Source organism: Colossoma macropomum, unplaced genomic scaffold (assembly GCF_904425465.1).
Source record: "Colossoma macropomum unplaced genomic scaffold, Colossoma_macropomum, whole genome shotgun sequence".
Taxonomy (NCBI): domain Eukaryota; kingdom Metazoa; phylum Chordata; class Actinopteri; order Characiformes; family Serrasalmidae; genus Colossoma; species Colossoma macropomum.
In genome coordinates this window covers 14,687,308-14,707,629 of record NW_023494786.1, presented here as the reverse complement: position 1 = coordinate 14,707,629, position 20,322 = coordinate 14,687,308, and the positions used below count along the sequence as shown (strand labels likewise).

Genomic DNA, 20,322 nt, shown 5'->3' with positions numbered 1-20,322 from the left:
TTTCTCAGAATTTTGATGTAGTGTCTTGAAATAATATTGAATTAGTATCTTACATAATTACTTAATTTGACATAATTAGTTTATCAAAATAATGACTTATTTAAAGAATTACTTAGTATCTCGAAATAATGACTTATTTTCTCAAAATATTGACTTAATATCTCGAATTGATGGCATTTTTTTTAGAAATGTAATAATTTATTATTTTGACATATACTCATTCAATAGTCACATAGTCATTGTGACTATATAATGACACAGTTTTTGACATACTGCTGCCAGAAACAGAGAAAAGCAAATCGAACTTAGGCTACCCACTGCACCACCGTGCCGCCCGAGAACAGTTAAAATTTTGGAAATATACTTTTAGAATCCTTACCCACTGTGGTTTATTATGATAATTTGTTTTTTACTTTAGAGCTAACATGTCATGACCACCATGGCGTGTAACAGTCATCAATGTACTTTAATCAGGTTATTTAATAATAACCTTAAACGTGCATGTATGTAGGTACCAACACCAGAGAGGAAGAGGTTGAAACTCAATCAGTGGAGAGAGTACAGAATGAAAAGAGAAGGGTCAGATCGAAAGGTGGTACAATATAGAGAGCAGATTTATTCATGGAGGAAGCCTGAGCAGTGTTTCTGTGGAGAGCAGAAAACATGCTGACGTCCACCTTTCAAAGGCACTTATGTTTTTCATAAACATATTTAAAGAGATATGACATGATTACCACGTCAGTGTCACTGCAGTGCTGTGAATGATGCACACCCATGAAATACCTGCCCAGTGGTGGTCCTGTGGGGGTCCTGACCAAGAACAGGGTGAAATGGGTGAAAAAAAGGGTGAAAATAAGTTAAAACATCTTCTATAGGGAGAAAAAAAATAAACACAAAACACAAAGACATTTTTCTGCAAAGGTATTCTCTACTTATTTGCTGAGTTTAACATACTGGAAAAAAACAAAATCTAAAACGTGCCATAGGTTTTGCACAGGCTACGTTTTATGTATTTTTTCTCCAGTGCATTAAAATTCAGCAAATAATCATTAATTGTGTATTAAAATGCACAGACGTGTGTCCCCTGTAGATTATGTGTTAACTTATTTTCAATTAGAAAATTAACAGAGCATTCTATTTGACTAAACGTTTGACAACAACTGCATGATGAGTGTAGTGAGTGATATCACAGTCAGTTTTATTATGAAATGAAACAGATTTATTAAGAAACACAGAGAGGAGACTGCAGATACCAAAACAAGCTCCTCTGGTAACATCATTATGATGAACCGTTATGTATATTTGATCTGAGGTTGGGAGAGGAGCCTAAAACCACACATAATGTACAATCTATACACACTAAAACCATCAAATATTACTTTAATGAAATAATCACAGAAGTAGAAGTAATAATAGATTATCAAACAAATTGCAAAAGTGCATTAGTATTCAACCCCTTCAGACTAGTACTTGGTAGAGCTATGTTTTTGCTACAATATCAGATTTAAGTCTGCCAGCTTTGCACAGTTTGGGAGTGATTTTCACCCTTTCTTCTTGGAAGATTTACTCCAGGTTGTTCAGGTTGTTTGGATGACACTTTTTAATTAGACACAATTGGACGAAGATCTGGACTTTGACTTGGCTATTGCAGAACATTCACCTTGTGGTTGTTCAGCTACTCCTGTGCTGCTTTGGCTGAAAGGTGAGTTTTCACCTTTAGTTTTTTTAGCAGTCCCCGATACTTCACTACTGGAATAGTGTTTGTTTCCATACTTGCTTTGAATGTTTTTTTTTTTTTTTCAACAATGGCTTCTTTCTAGCCACTTTCCTATACAGGCCAGTCATACGCAGAGCTCTTGGTATCATTGACTCGTGCAGCTTCATTCCAGTCTCAGCCACTGAATTCTAGCTCTTTCAAAGTTATTGCTGGCTTCTTTGTTGCTTTTCTCACCATTTCGCTTCTTGCTCTATGCAGAGTTTTGATGGATGACCTTGTGTAGGCAGTGCCTGGTTGTATGATGCAGATTCCATTTCCTCACAATTGATCCAACAGCACTCACTAGGATAACCAAACACTAGGATATTATTTTGTAGCCTTTTCCTATCTTGTGTATGTGTATACCTCTATCTCTGATTTCCTTAGAATGCTCTTTGGGCCTAATTTTTTACAGTTTTCCTACAAAATCACACATCTAAATCACAGGGGGTCTTTAGTGTTTATTTCAAATTTACCACTAATTTACCATAACCAACATTACATAGAAAAACCCTGAAGACACCTGTGTTTTCATTGCTTTGGACATGCTTTAGCTATCATAGATCAGTGGCATCTGCCTTTGGTACAATTTCACCATGACATTGAGGAGAGCCAGTCTGGTTGTATACATCATGCATACTTCACTTCACTTTAGTTATTTGCTAGTAGCAACCTCCCTGTTTTTAAAAAAAAAAAACAAAACCAAGAAGTTTAAATTCTAACAGTTTCCAATGGTCCTTTTTCAGCAGAGCTATCTAGTGCAATGCAGAAAAAACATTTCAGTAGGTTGCCTCCTGTGATCTTCAGAAGGTAATACCAAAAATAGGACTCTCAAATATATTTTTAGATGCTCAAATTATGCACTGGTACTGCACTAGCAGCAGATGTATTAAGGGATTAAGAACATAAAAGTACCTCTTTACATAATCTTCAAACAGAAGCTTCCTTTCTACCTTGTATTTAATCGTTCCTGTCATCTTCTTCTATTCATCAATAAAACTGGTAGACTGGCAGGTCATTACACAAACACTGATCAGCCATAACATTAAAACCACCTCGTTTCCACACTCGTTGTCCATTATATCAGCTCCACTTACATATAGTTCTACTATTATACTGTTGTCCTGTTTCTCTGCATACTTTGTTAGCCCCTTTTTACCCTGTTCTTAAATGGTCAGGACCCCCACAGAGCGGGTATCGTTTGGGTGGTGGATCATTCTCAGCACTGCGGTGACACTGACTGGTGTTGTGTGATTCCAGCAGCACTGCTGTGTCTGATCCACTTGTATCAGCATGACACACACTCATATGCCACCACCACGTCAGTGTTACTGCAGTGTTGAGAATGACCCACCACCCAAATAATACCTGCTCTGTGGGGGTCCTGTGAGGGTTCTGACCACTGAAGAACAGGATGAAAGGGGACTATGTATGTAAAGAAACAGATGGACTACAGTCTGTAACTGTAGAACTACAACGTGCACCTATATTGTAAGTGGAGCTGATTAAACGGACAATTGACAAGGAGGTGATTTTAATGTTTCGGTTGTTCGATGTATTTCTCTGCAGAAAAATATTAATATTTTCCATGGAACTAGACTTTAACAATAAGGACAAAGGAAAATTTCCAATGACTACCGATTAGTCCATTTAAATTTGATGACTATATTGCAATATAGAAAAAGGTCTTAAAGAAAAAAAAAATACTTCAAAAAATACTACATTTGTTTAAAATGTCACTGTTCAAATAAAACATTGTGTCTTCAAAAAGGTTTACAGGAGAATGAAAAAAACTTTTAAACACGACAAAAATGGAGAGAAAAGGTTTTTGTTGCAATGATACATGTTTAACAATCACGTGTATCTGTCAGGGAATGGTGGTTTTCAAAATCACTGACAAAGTCAAAGAAGAGGGGTTTAAATGGTTTACTATAGGGGTTATCTTCATTTCATGTACAGGAACAGGCTGATCCAAGACAAAAAAAATATTTAGGCTGTTAAGGGCTTAGATGAACATAAATGAACATCACAAACAAATATGATGTTACATTTACTAGAAGACTGTTGAATTAGACAGTAAACATAATACTTAGGACAAATCAAACGTATGGGGAAAGTTACATTTCACTGTGAACCTAGTCACAGCTCAGAGTGGCACTTTTGAGGTACATCAATAAGACTTGGGCCTTGCAATAAAGGACAGAATACTTTGGAATGAGTTACATTGAGACTGTAAATGTATGACAGTCATTTAGAATGTAAAATGTTGGTTGAAACATTGAATAATCAAGTGGTGACGGTTTGTTTACATCACTTAATTTGTTTTATAGCCTTTTTAAACATTTGGAATTTGGAGATTTTGCACATACAGGCTCACTGAAAATGAGAATTCTTTATTCATAGCTTAATATTAAGCCCTAAAACAGGGACTCCTTTAATAATTTGGCTGCTCAACATGACTGGTTCATTATTACTTCATACCTAACCTTCATATTTCTCACACAATAGAAGCTTACATTTCTCAGGTGATTGTCCTTGTTCAAATGAGTAAACATACAGTATGACCATTCAAAGAACTTCAAACATGAATGAAACCTCAAGTGTTGTCTTGTGGCCTTTCAGTTAGTGCTACAGTTCATGCATTTGTTCACTAAATCAAAGTCATTTTTTCTTTTCCCAAAAGATGATAAGCATTTGCAACGGGTGGAATACATGTATGTGTAGAATAGATAATGAGTTAGCTTCTGGACAGGGATTAAGGCTAGTCCTGCAATCCATAAACCTTTTTACATGAGACCCTCCATTCAGAATGCTGGGTAATCCAGACTAGAATTAATCACTTCAGACAAGTTTCCCAGACCTGAATTAAGTCTATGCCTTGCCCAAAAAGGAAATTTCCAGTGGTGATTCACCATGTAGTCCAAGACTAGGCTTAATCCATGTCCAATACATTCAAATATGATCTAAAAGAGGGTGCCACCAGTTTTCCTTAAACATCTTATTACAATATTTTTCAATTTCCAACTTGGTTATCAGGCTAGATCAGATATTAATTCAATCAGGTGTTGAACTGAAATAAAGGCAAACAGCTGGTTAAAGGAACTATCTGTGTGCGATATATCGAGTGAATACATTTCACCTCTTGGATGAAAATGCCACTATGAAGCAGTGATGTGCACTTGCAAATACTGTAAAAAAAACAAAGAAAAAAAAAAAGAAAAAAAAAGGAACTAATTCAGCTGGAGCACAGATACATAAAACAATCGTAGATGAAGGCTACTGTTATGTGCAAGACAGTTCTAGGGAGAAATGTGTTTGAGGCATTGAATTAACGCTTTACATGTAGTGACAAAATCTTACAGTGTATATCAAAGTGGTAGCGTGTTGTTCTTGAAGCATCTGCATACGATAACATTTCAGTGGGATGTTTCAGAGATGTTTGTAAGTACTACTTCTTTACATTCAACCTAAGGAAAGACTTTTTGGCAGGCACACAAGTGGCGAGATATCTGAATGTGTGCTCTTTTTTTTTTTATCAAAACTGATTTGTGTCTTCAAAATAAAGTCTCCATCGTCCAGAATTGCTTTTCTGTAGTGATCAACAGGAAATGAACGGGACACTTCAACTAACAAAAGCCAACTGAAATACTTCTGTGTGCACAAAAGGAATACAAATTAAGCATGTAATGGTAAACATTAATATATGTATGATCAGTATTTCTTCTTCAGACACCTTGTATATAATAACATGGCAGATGATTTGTAGTGTGATAAAGGGCTCAAAACAAATCCCCTTCGAAGCAGTCATTTTTTAGCAAATCAGTATGAGTAGTGTATGCTACTCAAATGCAGAGGAACAGTCCCTTACAGCGACATCAAACTTCTTATGTTTTGAGTCCAAGCAGACATCTCCGCTCTCTCAAACTCAGAATAAGCCACACTCCAAAAGTTCCGCTTAGAATAGCCTAAAGAGATGCCCATGGTGTTTAGTGTCTACTTACGAAGTAACTTCAACTTGTTGCATAAGGTCTAATAAGAAAATTACTGCAGATACTGTATATATTGGCATGAATGACATAATGGCACAAAACAATGAGTGGATAGACAGGAAAAGGATCTAGTAGAAGAGGCTACTGCTGAGCATGTCAGTTATGAGGAGATGTGAGGAGAGAGAGTGTGTGCGCGCGCATCTAAGGGCTGTACAGGGAAGTCAGTCTCCGCTCTCAGCTTGGGTCATCCTCCGGGTTGTGCTGATCCAGTAAGCGGACATGCGTGAAGGGAAAATGACCTCGCTTTCCCTTGCACTCTCCCTCCCATTGCCCATTTACATTGATCTTGGTCACCATCACCAAGTCGCCAACCTACATCAAAACATCACAGTGTCAGTGTAAGAACAACAAGACTAGATAATGGTGGACATGGATTAAAATGTATTCAACTGCTTTGTGAAAAGGCAAACAAATCATACTACAGTATATATTACAATGATTAAATTAGAGAAAGACAAAACTATGTACCTCTAAAGCAAGAGCTGTCTTGTCATACGCATTGGGCACTCTCTTCTGAACTGCTCTGGCTAAGACAGGCCCGTTCTGCAGGTTGGGTAAAGACGTTGGCTGGGCATACTGGCCTGGCTCACCAAGCAGAGGAGGGGACTGGGAATTGTGGCCATCTGAATTACCCACGGTGCCCGTCCCCCCACTGCCCAGGGTCCCGGACGTTGGAGAAGCAGGCCGGAATTTCTCCACATAGGGTACGGGGATCATCCCAACACGGCCCTCTGAATTCTGAGCGTTCCACCACTGCTCCTCCGGCTTCTCAAGCACCCGAAGCACATCACCTTTTCGAAACGGAAGGTCCTCATCGTCGTTGCCAGGGAAGTCAAACAGAGCACGAACAAACTCTTCCTCAAGCCTCTGAGGAGCCCCCCCAGTTCCCGCGCTGACGTTGATGAGTGACGAGTGCTTGGCTTTGTTGATGGGCTCAATTAAAGTGGTGGTGTCCAGGTAGTGTATTTTATAAAACTCCAGCAGGGCTGGAAGGGCATCAAATTCCTGGTCTCCGATACGAAACCGCGAGGTAGTCAGTCCTGAATGGGGGTACAAGAGCAGCAGTTAGTGCTTGTATGCATGAAAGATGATGAATGAGTTGGAGAGATGAGCTACACACTTAGTTATAAGATAAATGTCGAACTTTTTCACAACTAACGTTAATTGTTTATTTTTCCAGGCATAGGCAAATCTGTACGTGTGCAAATCACTGCACTCCTCTCAATCACGTCTCTCACGGTCCACTGAGCGAAGACCTGCCCTACCTGACTGCCTAGTATTTGTTTCGCTAACAAAGCTAGCTCCTTTTCGTTTTCGGTCCAGAAAATTAAATTCATAACCGTCATTATTTGAACAGGAAATGTCAGAGGCCTTAAACTGTCGATAATGTATCTTAGTCACTACTCACAGCTAACTGCGTTTTCACAAACTGCTCCGAAATTTGTGTGCACTACTGCATGTAGTTGCTAGCCGCGGAGGGCAGCTAGCTAGCACGCAGCTAACGCTAGCCAGAAAATTGTCAAAATGAATAAATTAAAAAAGAAGTGCAGTTAGTAAAACGATATGCTGGGAATAAAATGACAAACATTTCAGTTTGCAACGTAGTTAGCTCATAAGCAGCCTGCCGGAGAGGCGTGTGCAAATTTTACCAAGAAAAAAAAGCAGCTAATGTTAGCACAGTGCTGGGATTGACGTTGTGCGTTCACTAGTTAGCTTAGCTTAGCTTGCCTTACCTGGAGCGGACTGCCGACTGCTGCTGATGCTGTTGATTATATAATGCGAGACTTTTGAGTTTTCTGAAACGGAGAGCACGTAGTCTCCCGGGCTGGTGATAGAGTCCCGGACTAAGAAGACACCGTGCCTCTGTCCCTGCAGGAGAGAAACCGCCTCCTGTCGGCTTAATCTTCCCCAGTACCAGCTGCCACGGTCCTCGGCGTCAAAATTCCCGGCCATGACTGCCACCCAAAAGCCGAGGCTTTTCACCGGCCTTCCACTTCGCCTCTGCGGATCCGCAACCAGCCTTCAACTCATACAAAAAATAATGATAACCGCTTCACCGCGTTGCCCTCGCTAAACGCGCTCCGACCGTGCACAGCATCCGCCTTTATTCACAAGCACGTAGTAAAACAGCGCTCAGACCCCCCAGCACATGTGCTGATGAGAATAAAGGCACGGCCGCGGTCCCGGATTACCAGATGATCTGTCCGGAACGACTCCTTCACCAAGAAGTTGTCACTGGGGGAAGTTCAAATATTTGAAATGGCGGACTGGGGCAACAATTTTTGCCCTTATTTCCCGGATGTGATGCAATGTAGCCTACATTTGTACCACAATCAATGCCCGAGGCTTCCATAAATAGCCATACTGATGGAGTTACCGCGCAAAATATATATAGAAGAACGGGGAGCTCGAACTGTCGAAGAAAAACAAACACGGGGAAAGCCACCCGCCTCCAAACTGAAATAACGTTAGATAAAATAAAACCATTGTAGAACTAATGCTGCAATCCAGACACTGCTCGATGACAAGTGATTGAAAATAAAGTATAGGTAGCTTGAAAGTACCTATTAGGTTTTCACATGTCTCCCTGTTCCGTATGTAAATATGCAGATTCTTCTGTGTGTTGACTAAATTAGAATTTCAACTGTGCGGGTCCGTCAGTCTGTCTATCAATCCATCAGTCTGCTTAATTTAATTTTGTATTTTTTATGTTTTAATTTTTGTATTAACTAATTACTCATTTTATTGACGTATTTTATGCTGTAATAGATCATAATTTTTTTCATTCACAGGATTGTGAGATATGCAATGCCCTGAGTCGCCACTGGATGTCACCATCGACTGCAGTTGGCTGTTACACCAAATCAGCCATAGTATTAAAACCACCTCATTTTTTCTGCACCTATTTGTCTAATTTATTCGCTTTGCTTACCATATAGGTGCACTTAGCAGTTCTACAATTACAGACAATATAGTTCATCTGTTGCTTTGTCCACACTATTAGACACACCTACCTTGTTGATCCACTTTGTAGATGTAAAGTCAGAGACAGTAGCTCCTGTGTTGTTGCACAATTCGTGTTGGTCATCCTCTAGTCCTTCATCTGTGGTCACTAAATCCTTATTTAATTGAAAGATCTTTTCTTTCCAATGGATGTTTTGCACACTTAGCTCTAAGCCAGTGGTCACCAATCCTTGCAGGAGAGTTTAGTTCCAGGCTGAATCTGAAGTGCTCATCTAACACTGATGTATCTGATCCAGCAATTAAGGACTTCTTAAGAAGTTAATTAGCTGGAGCTGGTGTGGCAGATTGTGGTTGGAACTAGACTCTGCAGGAACGTAGATCTCTAGGACCAGGGTTGGTGACCACTGCTCCAGGCTATTGCTGACCAGGTGAGGGTGATAAACAGGCAGAGAACATAGACCTGAGTTTCCTGCCAGCTCATTATAGTCATTTTCTATAATAAGCAGGGGTGTTATATACATTTGTTTAAAAGGTCTTAAATGCATTTTGATGTAGTTTTAAGGCAAACATAAATAGGTGATTTGTATAAAAGCAGAACTTGTTTAATAACCTGGCTTTGTATTTCTAAAGTTTTATTACTTTCATTAAGTGTTTGAAAAAACAAAAAAGACTAGAAGAAAATTATAGACTGGCTCAATATGGTTAATCATAACTAATAATCATACCAAATCACTGCAATGTGCAGTATTCATTTTTTCAACAGATATTCATACTGATATGAAACTTAAGTGAAGCAGCCTGACTATAAAAACTGTGTAAAAAGGGTTTACACAAATCAGCTAATTCAGTTTTGCCCTACACATTTTAGGTTGAAGTAGCTAATACGGGGTGTTTCAGTATGCACTGCTTTCTGAGTGAAGCACAATATAAGGCAGCCAATCATAACATATTTCTGTATATTTCAGGTATTATTACATGAGCATTAAAGTAACAGTAACAAAAACAGTCTGTTTATTTCTTAGGAATAAAAAGAGGTTGCAAAATGGTCATGTAAAAATGAATTATGACTTTGTGGTACATAAAAAAAAAACACAAATGCAAAAAAGTGGACCTCAGGGAAAGAGTGAAATATTAGAAATATGTAAAGTATAGGCTCTTTAAAATACTGGACAGTCTGCTGTAAAGGGATGCACTGGTTACTTTACCAGGCTATGTAAGACATGCAGTGATAGTCCTGTGTGTTTATCTTTCTCCTTTTTTTCTTTCTTTTTTATTTTGTTTAATTTATAACTTTTGGCTGTGGCTTGAGGCTAAAGAATATTCCAAAACCCCCATTATATTCTACTTTGATAACACAATTATTTCATAACTGTGTCATGATGGAAATGCCCTGTGATAACCATATGAGGTTACAATAAGACTACAGTAACAGACAGTGTGATTTGCATCCCTGCAAAATTGGACAACATTTATTACATACATTCTGTAAGGGAGCAGCATTTACCTCCAGAATGACATGGAAAGACCTCAAAATGGTTTATTCACAACGGGATAGGAAATATTTTGCATTTAATAGTTTAATGGATAGTATAAACCATATCATAAACTGTTAAAGGGAAATTACCTATCAGGATTCAGATACTGTAAAAATACATGGATTTAGTTTACTTTAACTTCAAACATATTGGAACTACCAGTACATTTCAGTGAAAGCTCAAATTGAACAAAAGTCTCTGTGAAAAAATCTAGGCTATAGTACTTAATAGCTAAATAGATATACCAATTAAATACACAGAACTTCCTAATACAAGGGCTGGATGATTAAAAATATAACAAATAAATAGCAATTGTACAGCAATTAAATGTGAGAAGTTAGAATGTCCATATAAAAGGAAGAGCAACGTTTGGATAGGTTTAATTGTCACCATTCAAGCTAATGAAATCATTTTAAATCAAGCACAATTCCAAAAAAGTTGAGACGGTATGTGAAACGCAAATAAAAACAGAAAGACGTGATTTGTAAATCCATCTTGGCCAGTATTTAAATGAAAGCAATACAGAGACAAGATATAATGTTTTATCTTATCAGCTTCACTGTTTTTGTATGTATATGCTCATTCTGAAATTGAGTTGGGATGGGGTGATTTAAGACTAGGAATGTTATTAAATATTGTAAATGATGTAATCATGTTTAGGTATAAAAGGAACCTCCAGGAAAGGCCTAGTCTTTCATGAGCAAGGGTAGGTCGAGGCTCGCCACTTTCACAAAAATGCTTCTGCAAAGTCCAACAGTTAATGTTCCTCAGCTGGCGATAGCAAGAAGTTTAGGTATTTTACCCTCTATGGTGTATAATATCATCAAAAGAGTCAAGGAATCCTGAAGAATCTTGGTGCATAAAAAGCAAGGCCAAAGACCAGAACTGAAAGCCTAAGCCTAAAGCCAATATGCTTCTGTGATGGATATCACAGCAACATTGTTCGTAGCTGCATCCTCAAATGTAACTTAAGACTATACTATGCACAGCGGAAAACACATCAACAATGTCCAGAAACACTGCCGATTTCTCTGGGCTTGAGCTCATCTAAAATGTATTAACGCACAGTCAAAACATGTATAGTGGTCTGACCAATCAGCCTTTCAGGTTATTTATGGAAATAGTGGATGTTGCATTCGCTGGGCCTAAGAAGTAAAGGACCACCCAGATTGTTACCAGTGTAAAGTACAAAAGCCAGGTCTGTCATAAGATGGAGGATATTAGTGGGTAACTTGCACATCCATAAAAACATCCATTAACACCAAAATATATATACACATTTTGGAGTAACATTTTTGTCCCTTTTAGATGCCATCTTTTTCAGGGAAGTCCATGCTTATTTTAACAACAGCATGGCTATGTAATCAGAGAGTGCGGGTGTTAGACTGGCCTGTCTGTCTTCTATTGAAAACGCGGTGCACTATGAAGTGCAAAATACAACAATGGTTGTGCACCTTAAGACTTGTATAAGAAGAATCGCTAACAATTCCACTTTCAAATGATCATTAAGTCCTGTTAGAAGGAAAGGTGATGTAATACAGGGGTAAACATGCTCCTGTCTCAAATTTTGGAACGTGTTGCAGGCATCGGATTTGGACTGAGCATATAGTTACAAATATTAAAAACAATAAAGTTCATAAGATAAAACATCAAATATTGTTTTCATTTCAGTACAGGTCAAACATAATTTACTAACCATTGCTTCCTGTTTTTACTGACATTATAGTTCAGTTCAATAAGCTTTATTAGCATGACCATATTCAGCTACAGTATATATACTGTCCCAACTTTTTTGCAATTGTGTTTGTATCTTGATTTTTAGAGACTAACTCTCTCTTTCTCCATCTTTGGTGCCATTTCTTTATAAAGCACTGTTTTTTCTACATGGGGGGCATCTGTGTGAAATATTTGGTTTTCCCTCTGTTTTGTCAGATGCACTCTAAAGTTAAAGTGCATTCGGACACTGGGGACATGCATATTCAACAGAAGCTGAACAGGTTTAATGCTGCTGGGGAGGAGGGTGTGATGCATAGACGGAGAGAATTTTAAACATGCCTGAGCTAGACTTATAATCTCAGGCAAGTCAGTTTTTTTCATTAATCGCCTCTCCATATCTCACACTGTGTGCAATGGAAAAGCGTGTGAGCGCATTCATATTCATACTACCGTACATGCACAAGCACACACATTTTCACACGTTCCTCTCCAGCAGGGTCAAGCAGGCACATAGGTAAATGTCTAGGGCTGTCACGATTAATTGATTGAACTCGAATTTTACATTTTTGAAAACATCAATTAAAATTAGAGATGCACAATATCACCATCATATCAGTATCTCTGCTTAAAAATGTATTGGCACTGGACAGATGTTAGGATTTAACCAGTATTTCAAACCGATATTTGGTGTTGTATTTATTATACTTGAAAAGAGCAGAATGTTTAGGCGGTGCTGGGCTAGTGCCCTAAAATATCTGCATTTTGTTCATTTTACTGCATTTATAACCTTCTAGAAATAAAGTGTTTCTACATAATGCTAATCCAGGTAGATCTAGTCCCAATTTCTATTTCTATTTTATAAATGTATAAGTACTGGCATTGATACTGGCATCAACAGATATGCACAAGAAAAATATCAGATATCGGCATCGGCCTACAATCCTTAAACTGAATCGTTCAGTGGTGATTAGCTGGCGATTTGCAAGATAACAGTGCATATCACCTCATATATGTATTGTTCTCCATAGTTCTTATAATTTTTATGAATGAAATCATTTTAAAGCCCTCCTACTTTATGTTTAAAGTTAATAAAGTATTTGAGCCTTTAAAAGAGAACCAATTAAGTATTTTAGAATCTTTGAATGGTTATGCATGGATTGTTATTGTTAAATCAATTATTATTGTTTGTTATATAATTAATGAATTAATCATCAAAATAATCATACATCACTCAATTACTAATGGAATTGATAGTGACAGCCCTATAAAGGTCCGCTGCTAGGACAGTATATCCAAGGGGCTATACCTGAAAGAGAAGCATTTAAACTGCACAGGATTGTAAAGTGTATATAATATACCAGTGTATATAATTGTTGTACCTCATATGTGGTATACATTGTAATTTTCCGAATGATACTCACAATATATCATTAATTTGACACATTGTCCCTTATATTTAAGCAAGGACTGTCAAAGCCACAGAATCTGTTCCCTCATTTCCTGGATACCCTTCACTCTTGATTGAAGCGCTGACCCATAAACTGTCCAGAGCTGCGCTGAGTCTCTTCTGTCTTCTTTTTTCTTCTCCCTTTGGACAAGAGAGGTTTAAAGGCTGCAATTTCTAGGTAAAGAGAGTGCACTCAGGTCAGGTTGCCTGAAGAACACGCCACCTGATCCACCATGGAGTCGTTTCTCAGAGGTTCCAAGGCCGCTGAAGAGTGCTGTGATTGACTGGAGCACGACAGCTGCGAGCTCTGGCTGTGTGTGTCCTCTCCTTCGGCCTTAGCCGCCCTCTTCGCTTTGCCACGTCCTTGAGACGGCCCTGCGGCGGGCCTTGGCTCCTCCATGGTCCACATGCTGTCCTCCTCCATCTCATCTTTTCCTTGTATCTCCCGGTCAAAGTCCAGCAGCTCCTCCATCATTTCTTCTATCTCCATCTCTCCATCCATGTCGCCCTCAACTTCAGACCTTAGTTCTCCCATGCTTACCGTCCTGTTTGTATCATCTATATCATCATCTCCATCCCCATCTGTCCGGACCTCTGGCTCGCTGGCCTGGCTTTCTCCAAACTCCAGGATAGTGGGCAGGTTGCCCTGCTTGGGGCAGCGCTTACGTAAACTCACCAGGAATGGCTGGGGCAGGGAGAAGATGTCTACGTTGTTGCCCAGGTCGATCCAGGTGACGCTGGGGAAGCTCTCTGGATCCTTCAACGTGTCAGTGAGCTCTTTGAGCACAGCCCGCGTCAGACGGTTGCCGTTGAGGGCCAGGGTCTCTAGGTGAGGCATTGCGGCCAGTGTGGGCAAGAGCAGCAGGAAGGCCTCGTCCGTCAGCTCAGTAAAGCCCAGCTCCAAGCTGGAGATGCGAGATGCATGCCGCTGCAGGTGCGAACACAACCGCTCCATGTCTTTCACCCCCAGAGGAATGCCAGATAGGTCTAACGTCCCACTGGCAGGTGGACTTGAAAGGACAGCTTTCAAACTGAGAGAGAAAGAGAGAGAGAGACGGAGAGAGAGAGAGAGAGAGAGAGAGAGAGAGGGTGTGAGTGAGTGAGTGAGAGAGTGAGAGAAACACTCAAGAGTCAACTTTAAAACAACTCCAATCTTGGATGTCGGGAAACCAGAACAATTTTGTGATTTTCCACAACTAAACCTGATAATTCATAGAATCTGATATGGTTGAGCAGCAAAATTACCAAAATGTGCAGAAATCCGACCATATACAACTTTAGATCACCACCACTGAACTAAGCCTAATGCTTACCACAAAGTAAATTGAACTGATGTGTTCCTGTAGCTGGAGCCCAAAACAACAGATAGAAACTGAAAAGAACTTTGAAAGCAAAGTAGTCTAGCCATATGATGTCTTTATAGACACTGGGACACTTTCCCAGATCAAGATATAAGCCTAAGCCTAAATCTAGACTAAAAAGAATTTCTGGCACTGAATCACCTTTCGCACGGCAAGACCAGGCTTAATCCATGTCTAGGAAACTATTAAGCCTAATCCTAGACTAAAAAGAATTTCCAATAGATATTCACTCTTGCCACTACAATTTAGTCCAAGACTACACTTAATCTACGTCCAGGCAAGCATCCCTACAGTGTCTATGATAACTGTGCCACCTGTGAAGCGCTAAGGTGGCATGTCCAGTCCTGGAGATCTGCTGCCCTGCAGTCTAGTATTTTCCCTGACACACCCAATTAATCTCTTAAACTAAATAATGAAGCCCTTCATGACATGAATCACTCTGTAGTGTAGTGGGCCGGGCAGCACAGCATAATGGCCAGCTCTACACTGAATGCTCCTTTAAGGAGTGGACATCAAGCAGCAGTGGCCAAAGAAAAGGAAGTGAAGGTAACACTGATGAGTTCATGCGTGCTTTGAAAGAAAATATGCTAATAAATCACACACACATCCAATATCATCAGATAAATGAGATGAGTATGCTTTATTTCATTTTAATATTTATAGTGTTATTACAATTTAAAGTGACTCAGTCAGGCTCCTAGAGATCTAATGACTGCTAGCAAGTACAGAATGACTGAGAGTGAGGCTTACAGATGTTTATCTGCAACGAGAGTGTTAAAACGGTGCCAGCAAGTGAAGCACAGGCCTTGCTGCACACGTTGAGAGCTAAAAATAAGTGCAGTGGGGAACACTGACATTCCACTGAATGAGCTCACACAAAAAAGAGTGAGAGGGAAAATGAAAAATGATGAAAACAAGTGCCTGCGCCACATTAATTGCCATAAAAAGGAAAACTGGAATCAGACTTGAATATAGTTTGGCACTGATGAAAACAATAAACAGACCATGCAGGGTGGAGGAGAGCTGATCTCAATTATGATCCAACATCTGAAAAATGCTGATTTCTGTCTCTGTTTTAGTGAACCAACCCTGAAAAAGCACTTGAAAGATTTTTGAAGCTCTGGATTCTTGGAAATTCCTGTTTTATGTGTTCCAGAAAATATTCTTACGTTTCCAAAACATCTGCATCTAAAGTACAACACGTGTTTCCAACATTATCATGAAATTTCTAAGCACTTGTCGATTTTTTTCTATGTATGGCAGCTTTTGGGTGCTTCAGAATTGCTGTTTTTGTAGTGTACCCTAAAATAGACAATCTTCCACACTGAAGGATCAGGAGTGTGAGGAGTTGGGGGAAAACAAGGGCTTTTTGGCAGCATTTAGTTCAGATGAATCATAGTCATCTCCACACTTTCTGTAAAAGCGCACACACAAGCAACAGAATCCTCCACAATACTGCACCTCTGTAAGAGGGTGAAGAGGAGCCATGGATTAGTTCTATACTTCAGCATTTCATGCTCATATGAGGATGACCTGATAGACATTTCCTTTCCCTCTGAGTCTTTGACCCTGCAAATCCTCCAACCCTGTCACTGACCCAGCAAACACAAATAACAACACTGTGAAGGAAATGGCTGAGGCAGAGTTCTATCTCACTGGCCCAGAGCCCAAATCCCACGCTCTCAATCAACTCCAAGCCAACAACTTCCCTTATCTCAGAACCGGCAACCTGACATTTGTCTCTTCCCTATAACCCAGAAAATATTTTTCTGCCTTTCACTATTGTGGAGCTACGTTAACCTCTAAAGGTCTATGCATTACTGCCATTTTTATTCTAATCTTTAAATGAACTTACATAATTTATATTTATAAAACATACTTAATATCCAATTTGAGCTACAATCTCTATCAACAGGTTTAAGTCTGCACTTCTGACTTGAATTTCAATGAAATTCAAAAAATGACTAACATGGCAAAAATGTAAACAATGTCTTTTCTTTCTGAAGAACAAGATTTTATACACAATAATAACTTAGTATCTCCTTTTATGCTTACAAACACAAATATGTTATCAACTGAACGTTTACAATGTTTTAGTGAACTAATGGGAATGGGTGATATCTAAAAACAATTAGCATGATATTTACTCTCTTGTGTATGCTATATGCGCACACACACACACACACACACACACACACACACACACACACACACACTACAGCACTATATATCAAGATTGCCCTTCCACCCCCCCCACGCAGACACACAGTCTGCTCAAGCTTAGACCTACTTTCTGTGCTACCTTTAGCTTACATTTTTTAAGCATTAACTAATTCAGTGAAAATATTAAATAAAATCATATATAAATATACACAACTGAGTAACACAACATCTTAGTTAATAAGTATTTTATCTCGTTTTGAAATTTGAGGCTGCATACATGTAGATTTGTGAGCTTCTACTGGTGTTGGTTCACGGCTGTTTCCTCTTTTTAAAGGATGCACACAAAACTACATATGTGCTAACAGCTATAACTGCTTGACAAGCTATAAACTGCTAAACATGCACAAATCCATATCCATGTTCTTTTAAAAAAAAAAACAATTTGTTTTTGGTCGTTATAGTGGAGGTGCTCTGGAATTCAGCTAAAGACACCTGAGAGAAACCAAGAAGTATTACTTTTTCATGATTTTACTACTCATCTGAACCATCAGTACACTTAATCTGTATAGAAAATGCTGAAAATTTCCTCAGACGGGATGTCACACTCTGGGAAACTCACAGCACAGATATTTACTATACCTTTACTAAAATTTACTATACTGCATGTGTCTTATGTATACATATAATTTAACAAGCTGTTAAAAATTAAATTAGTCCTCTCTAGTTTTCTATCACTTCTTTTTCCCCCAGACGGCAATTACTGCCTTTGAACCATCGTCATCTGTGTACTTGTCAGTCACTACAGATATCTGATTATATCACCCTATCGCAGAAGCCTAGCTAAAAGAGAGAAATAAGTGATACAATTAGAACATACTGTCTTTGTTAGTGATAACTGCGACTTCTAACCCCTAAAAGTACTGTCAATATGCACAGTGTTGCATTTAAAAAAATCATTTCATTATCCATGATAAGTTATTCATGAAAGTTTACACAAGAGGCCTGGCAAGCTGCTACAGGACTCATTAAAAAACAGTGCTATGTCATGCCACATGAGCAGTTGCTTATAAGCTCTGTCAGCCACAGTATCAGGTATCTCCAAACGATTCTTAAAATGAAGCGCAAGATGTGAGTTGGTGCTTGTGAACAATAAGAGACATGATACTCCACTGAAAAAGGGCACTGAATTTACTTATCATTTCACAGATAAACATACTGCAACATAACTGTCGCCAGAGGATAGTAAGCTGAAAGACAAGACTATGTTGATGTAATCGATTTTATATATGAGGAGATGATGTCCACATTAGAATGAAGCCTATATACTTTTTTCAGCATGTAGGTCTCCAAGAGCATCCCTGCCACTCGAGAAGAGAAAGAGGAGTGATACTGAAGCCTGTTAACCTTGTGCCAACAATGAGGGCATTTACAATCAGAGACGAAATTACTGCGTTTCCACACACTGCCAGCGCAGATGCCTTTTTGCACACCTTATAGTTCTGCCTGCCAGGCATCCTCGCTGCACTTCAAATGAAAAGTACTTTGCTGCTTCCTTCTCACTTATTCAAACATCCATTCATTCTTCTATTATCTGTCCATCCCTGGCCTTCGCTTGCACTCTCCTTTTTTCTCTAGAGATCAATTATCCCCCAGGCAGCAGGTGTGTAGGCCTACATGGAGAACGCTTCCTTTTTCCTCTGCAAGCAAAGGCAGGGGGTGATATCAGCGTCTGCCTTTATGTGCACAGCGTGAATGAACAGGAGAGAGGGAGGGAGGGAGAGAGGGAGAGAGAGAGAGAAGAAAACATGAGAGAAAGGGAGATGAGAGAGGAAAAAAGAGGGAATGAGAAAATGGGGAGTAAGAGAGTGAGACATAACAAAAGAGAAAAAGTAAGGAGAGAGGGAGAAAGAGAGAGATACAAAAAGAGAAAGAGGGGGAGACCTGAGAGAGAAAGAGAGTGAGGACAGAAAAGGATATGTATATGTATATACACAAATGAGAGATTCCTCTTCCACAGTTTGCTGTAGGTAATAAAGGTGTGAGGAAGGGGTTTGAGTAAACATGCATGATTAATATGTGTTCGTGAACGTGAATAAATCTGCTGTGTTTACACCAGCAGTTGGAAGGTGGGAAGGTGAGGGAGACACACCAGCAATGCATTTCACACAGTTAGTTCAGAGTATAATTCAGAAATCCTTCATGGATATAAAATAATGAAGGAAAAGAGGAAGACCTACAAACATATTTCCAACAAATTATACACCATCTGCGTGTGCGTCTGACTGTGCCCACTCGTTCCAGATTTAAAGATTCATGCTCCAAATGGAGTTGCTGGGCCACTGAGGTGATCATCCAATCAGTTCACCAATTCACAAACAAGATGTGCTAATTGCAGGCCAGTGAACAGAAATGATTTCTGATTCAGCTGAGGTTGTTTCTATATTAGAGACAGATGGGCAGTATTACTACCAGACCAAAAATGATTATCAAACAAAGAAATATATTTTGACCTTGGTAAAAAACAATGAAGCTCTAACTGTGGGATATGGCACCTTCTACACAATTTTGAAACAGAATGCTTGTGTAGGTTCCATGTTTGTATAATAGATTTTTGACCATGTGTAGAATACAGCATCAGAGTCTTTGGCCTAGGCAGGGCTTAAACACTGACAGTGAGGTCACTCTTTAATAACTGCGTTCATAACAGGTTGAAGTCCCAGGGAACACAGTGTAACCCTGACACTAATGTTGAGTATTATATTAAACATCCAGGATGGAAATATGATAAAGCACTGTTTAAGAAATACTGACCTGTCTGCGAACTGTCTGGGTTTGGTCCTAATATTCTAATGAACATTCTAATGAATGTGTGATTGACAGCCCTCAAACCAGCATGCCCAGCCTGCTATGCCGCTCAGGCTGAACTAAACAACTCCATGTAAACAGGTGAGATTGTAGACTACCCTGCTGTGTCCATGTGGCTTTTATATGGTGATGTCTTAAGGAAGGTAAGGCTCCTTTTAACCTTCCTGATGGATATGCATCCAGGGGATGCTGGTCTTGCTGGTTAATCAAACAGACAAAGAGACATGCAGACAGACAAAGGAAATCAACATTTGGATGGATGGACAGACAGAGAGGCAACATGCAGACAGATGAGCAAGCTTCATAGCTCAGTTATGTCCTATGTTATCTAGGTTAGCTTTTGCTTGGGTGTTAGCTTTTCCTCTGTAAGTTTCTCTGACTCAAACAGAGAGAGACTGTTATGGAAAATAGTGCTGTGTGGGCGGGAGGAACCACATAAGCCTTGTGATTGGTTAGGGTACTGCAA

At 39.3% G+C, this 20,322-nt stretch overlaps 2 protein-coding genes across 2 annotated transcripts in view; both read right to left on the bottom strand.

Moving 5' to 3' along the window:
* Positions 1-3,667: 3,667 nt before the first annotated feature.
* Positions 3,668-8,082, bottom strand: crk (v-crk avian sarcoma virus CT10 oncogene homolog). The gene is made up of 3 exons (XM_036561688.1): positions 7,539-8,082; positions 6,274-6,845; positions 3,668-6,117 (listed from the first exon to the last, which is right to left on the bottom strand). The coding sequence occupies exons 1-3, from the start codon at positions 7,756-7,758 to the stop codon at positions 5,980-5,982; spliced, it is 930 nt and encodes a 309-aa protein (XP_036417581.1). The 5' UTR covers positions 7,759-8,082; the 3' UTR covers positions 3,668-5,979.
* Positions 8,083-10,903: 2,821 nt separating this feature from the next.
* The window catches only part of lrrc75a (leucine rich repeat containing 75A), a 33,684-nt gene continuing 24,265 nt past the window's right edge, over positions 10,904-20,322 (bottom strand). The window contains exon 5 of the mRNA XM_036561675.1: positions 10,904-14,498. Coding sequence (XP_036417568.1) covers positions 13,661-14,498 — 838 coding nt within the window. The 3' untranslated portion in view covers positions 10,904-13,660. The remainder of the gene's footprint in view (positions 14,499-20,322) is intronic.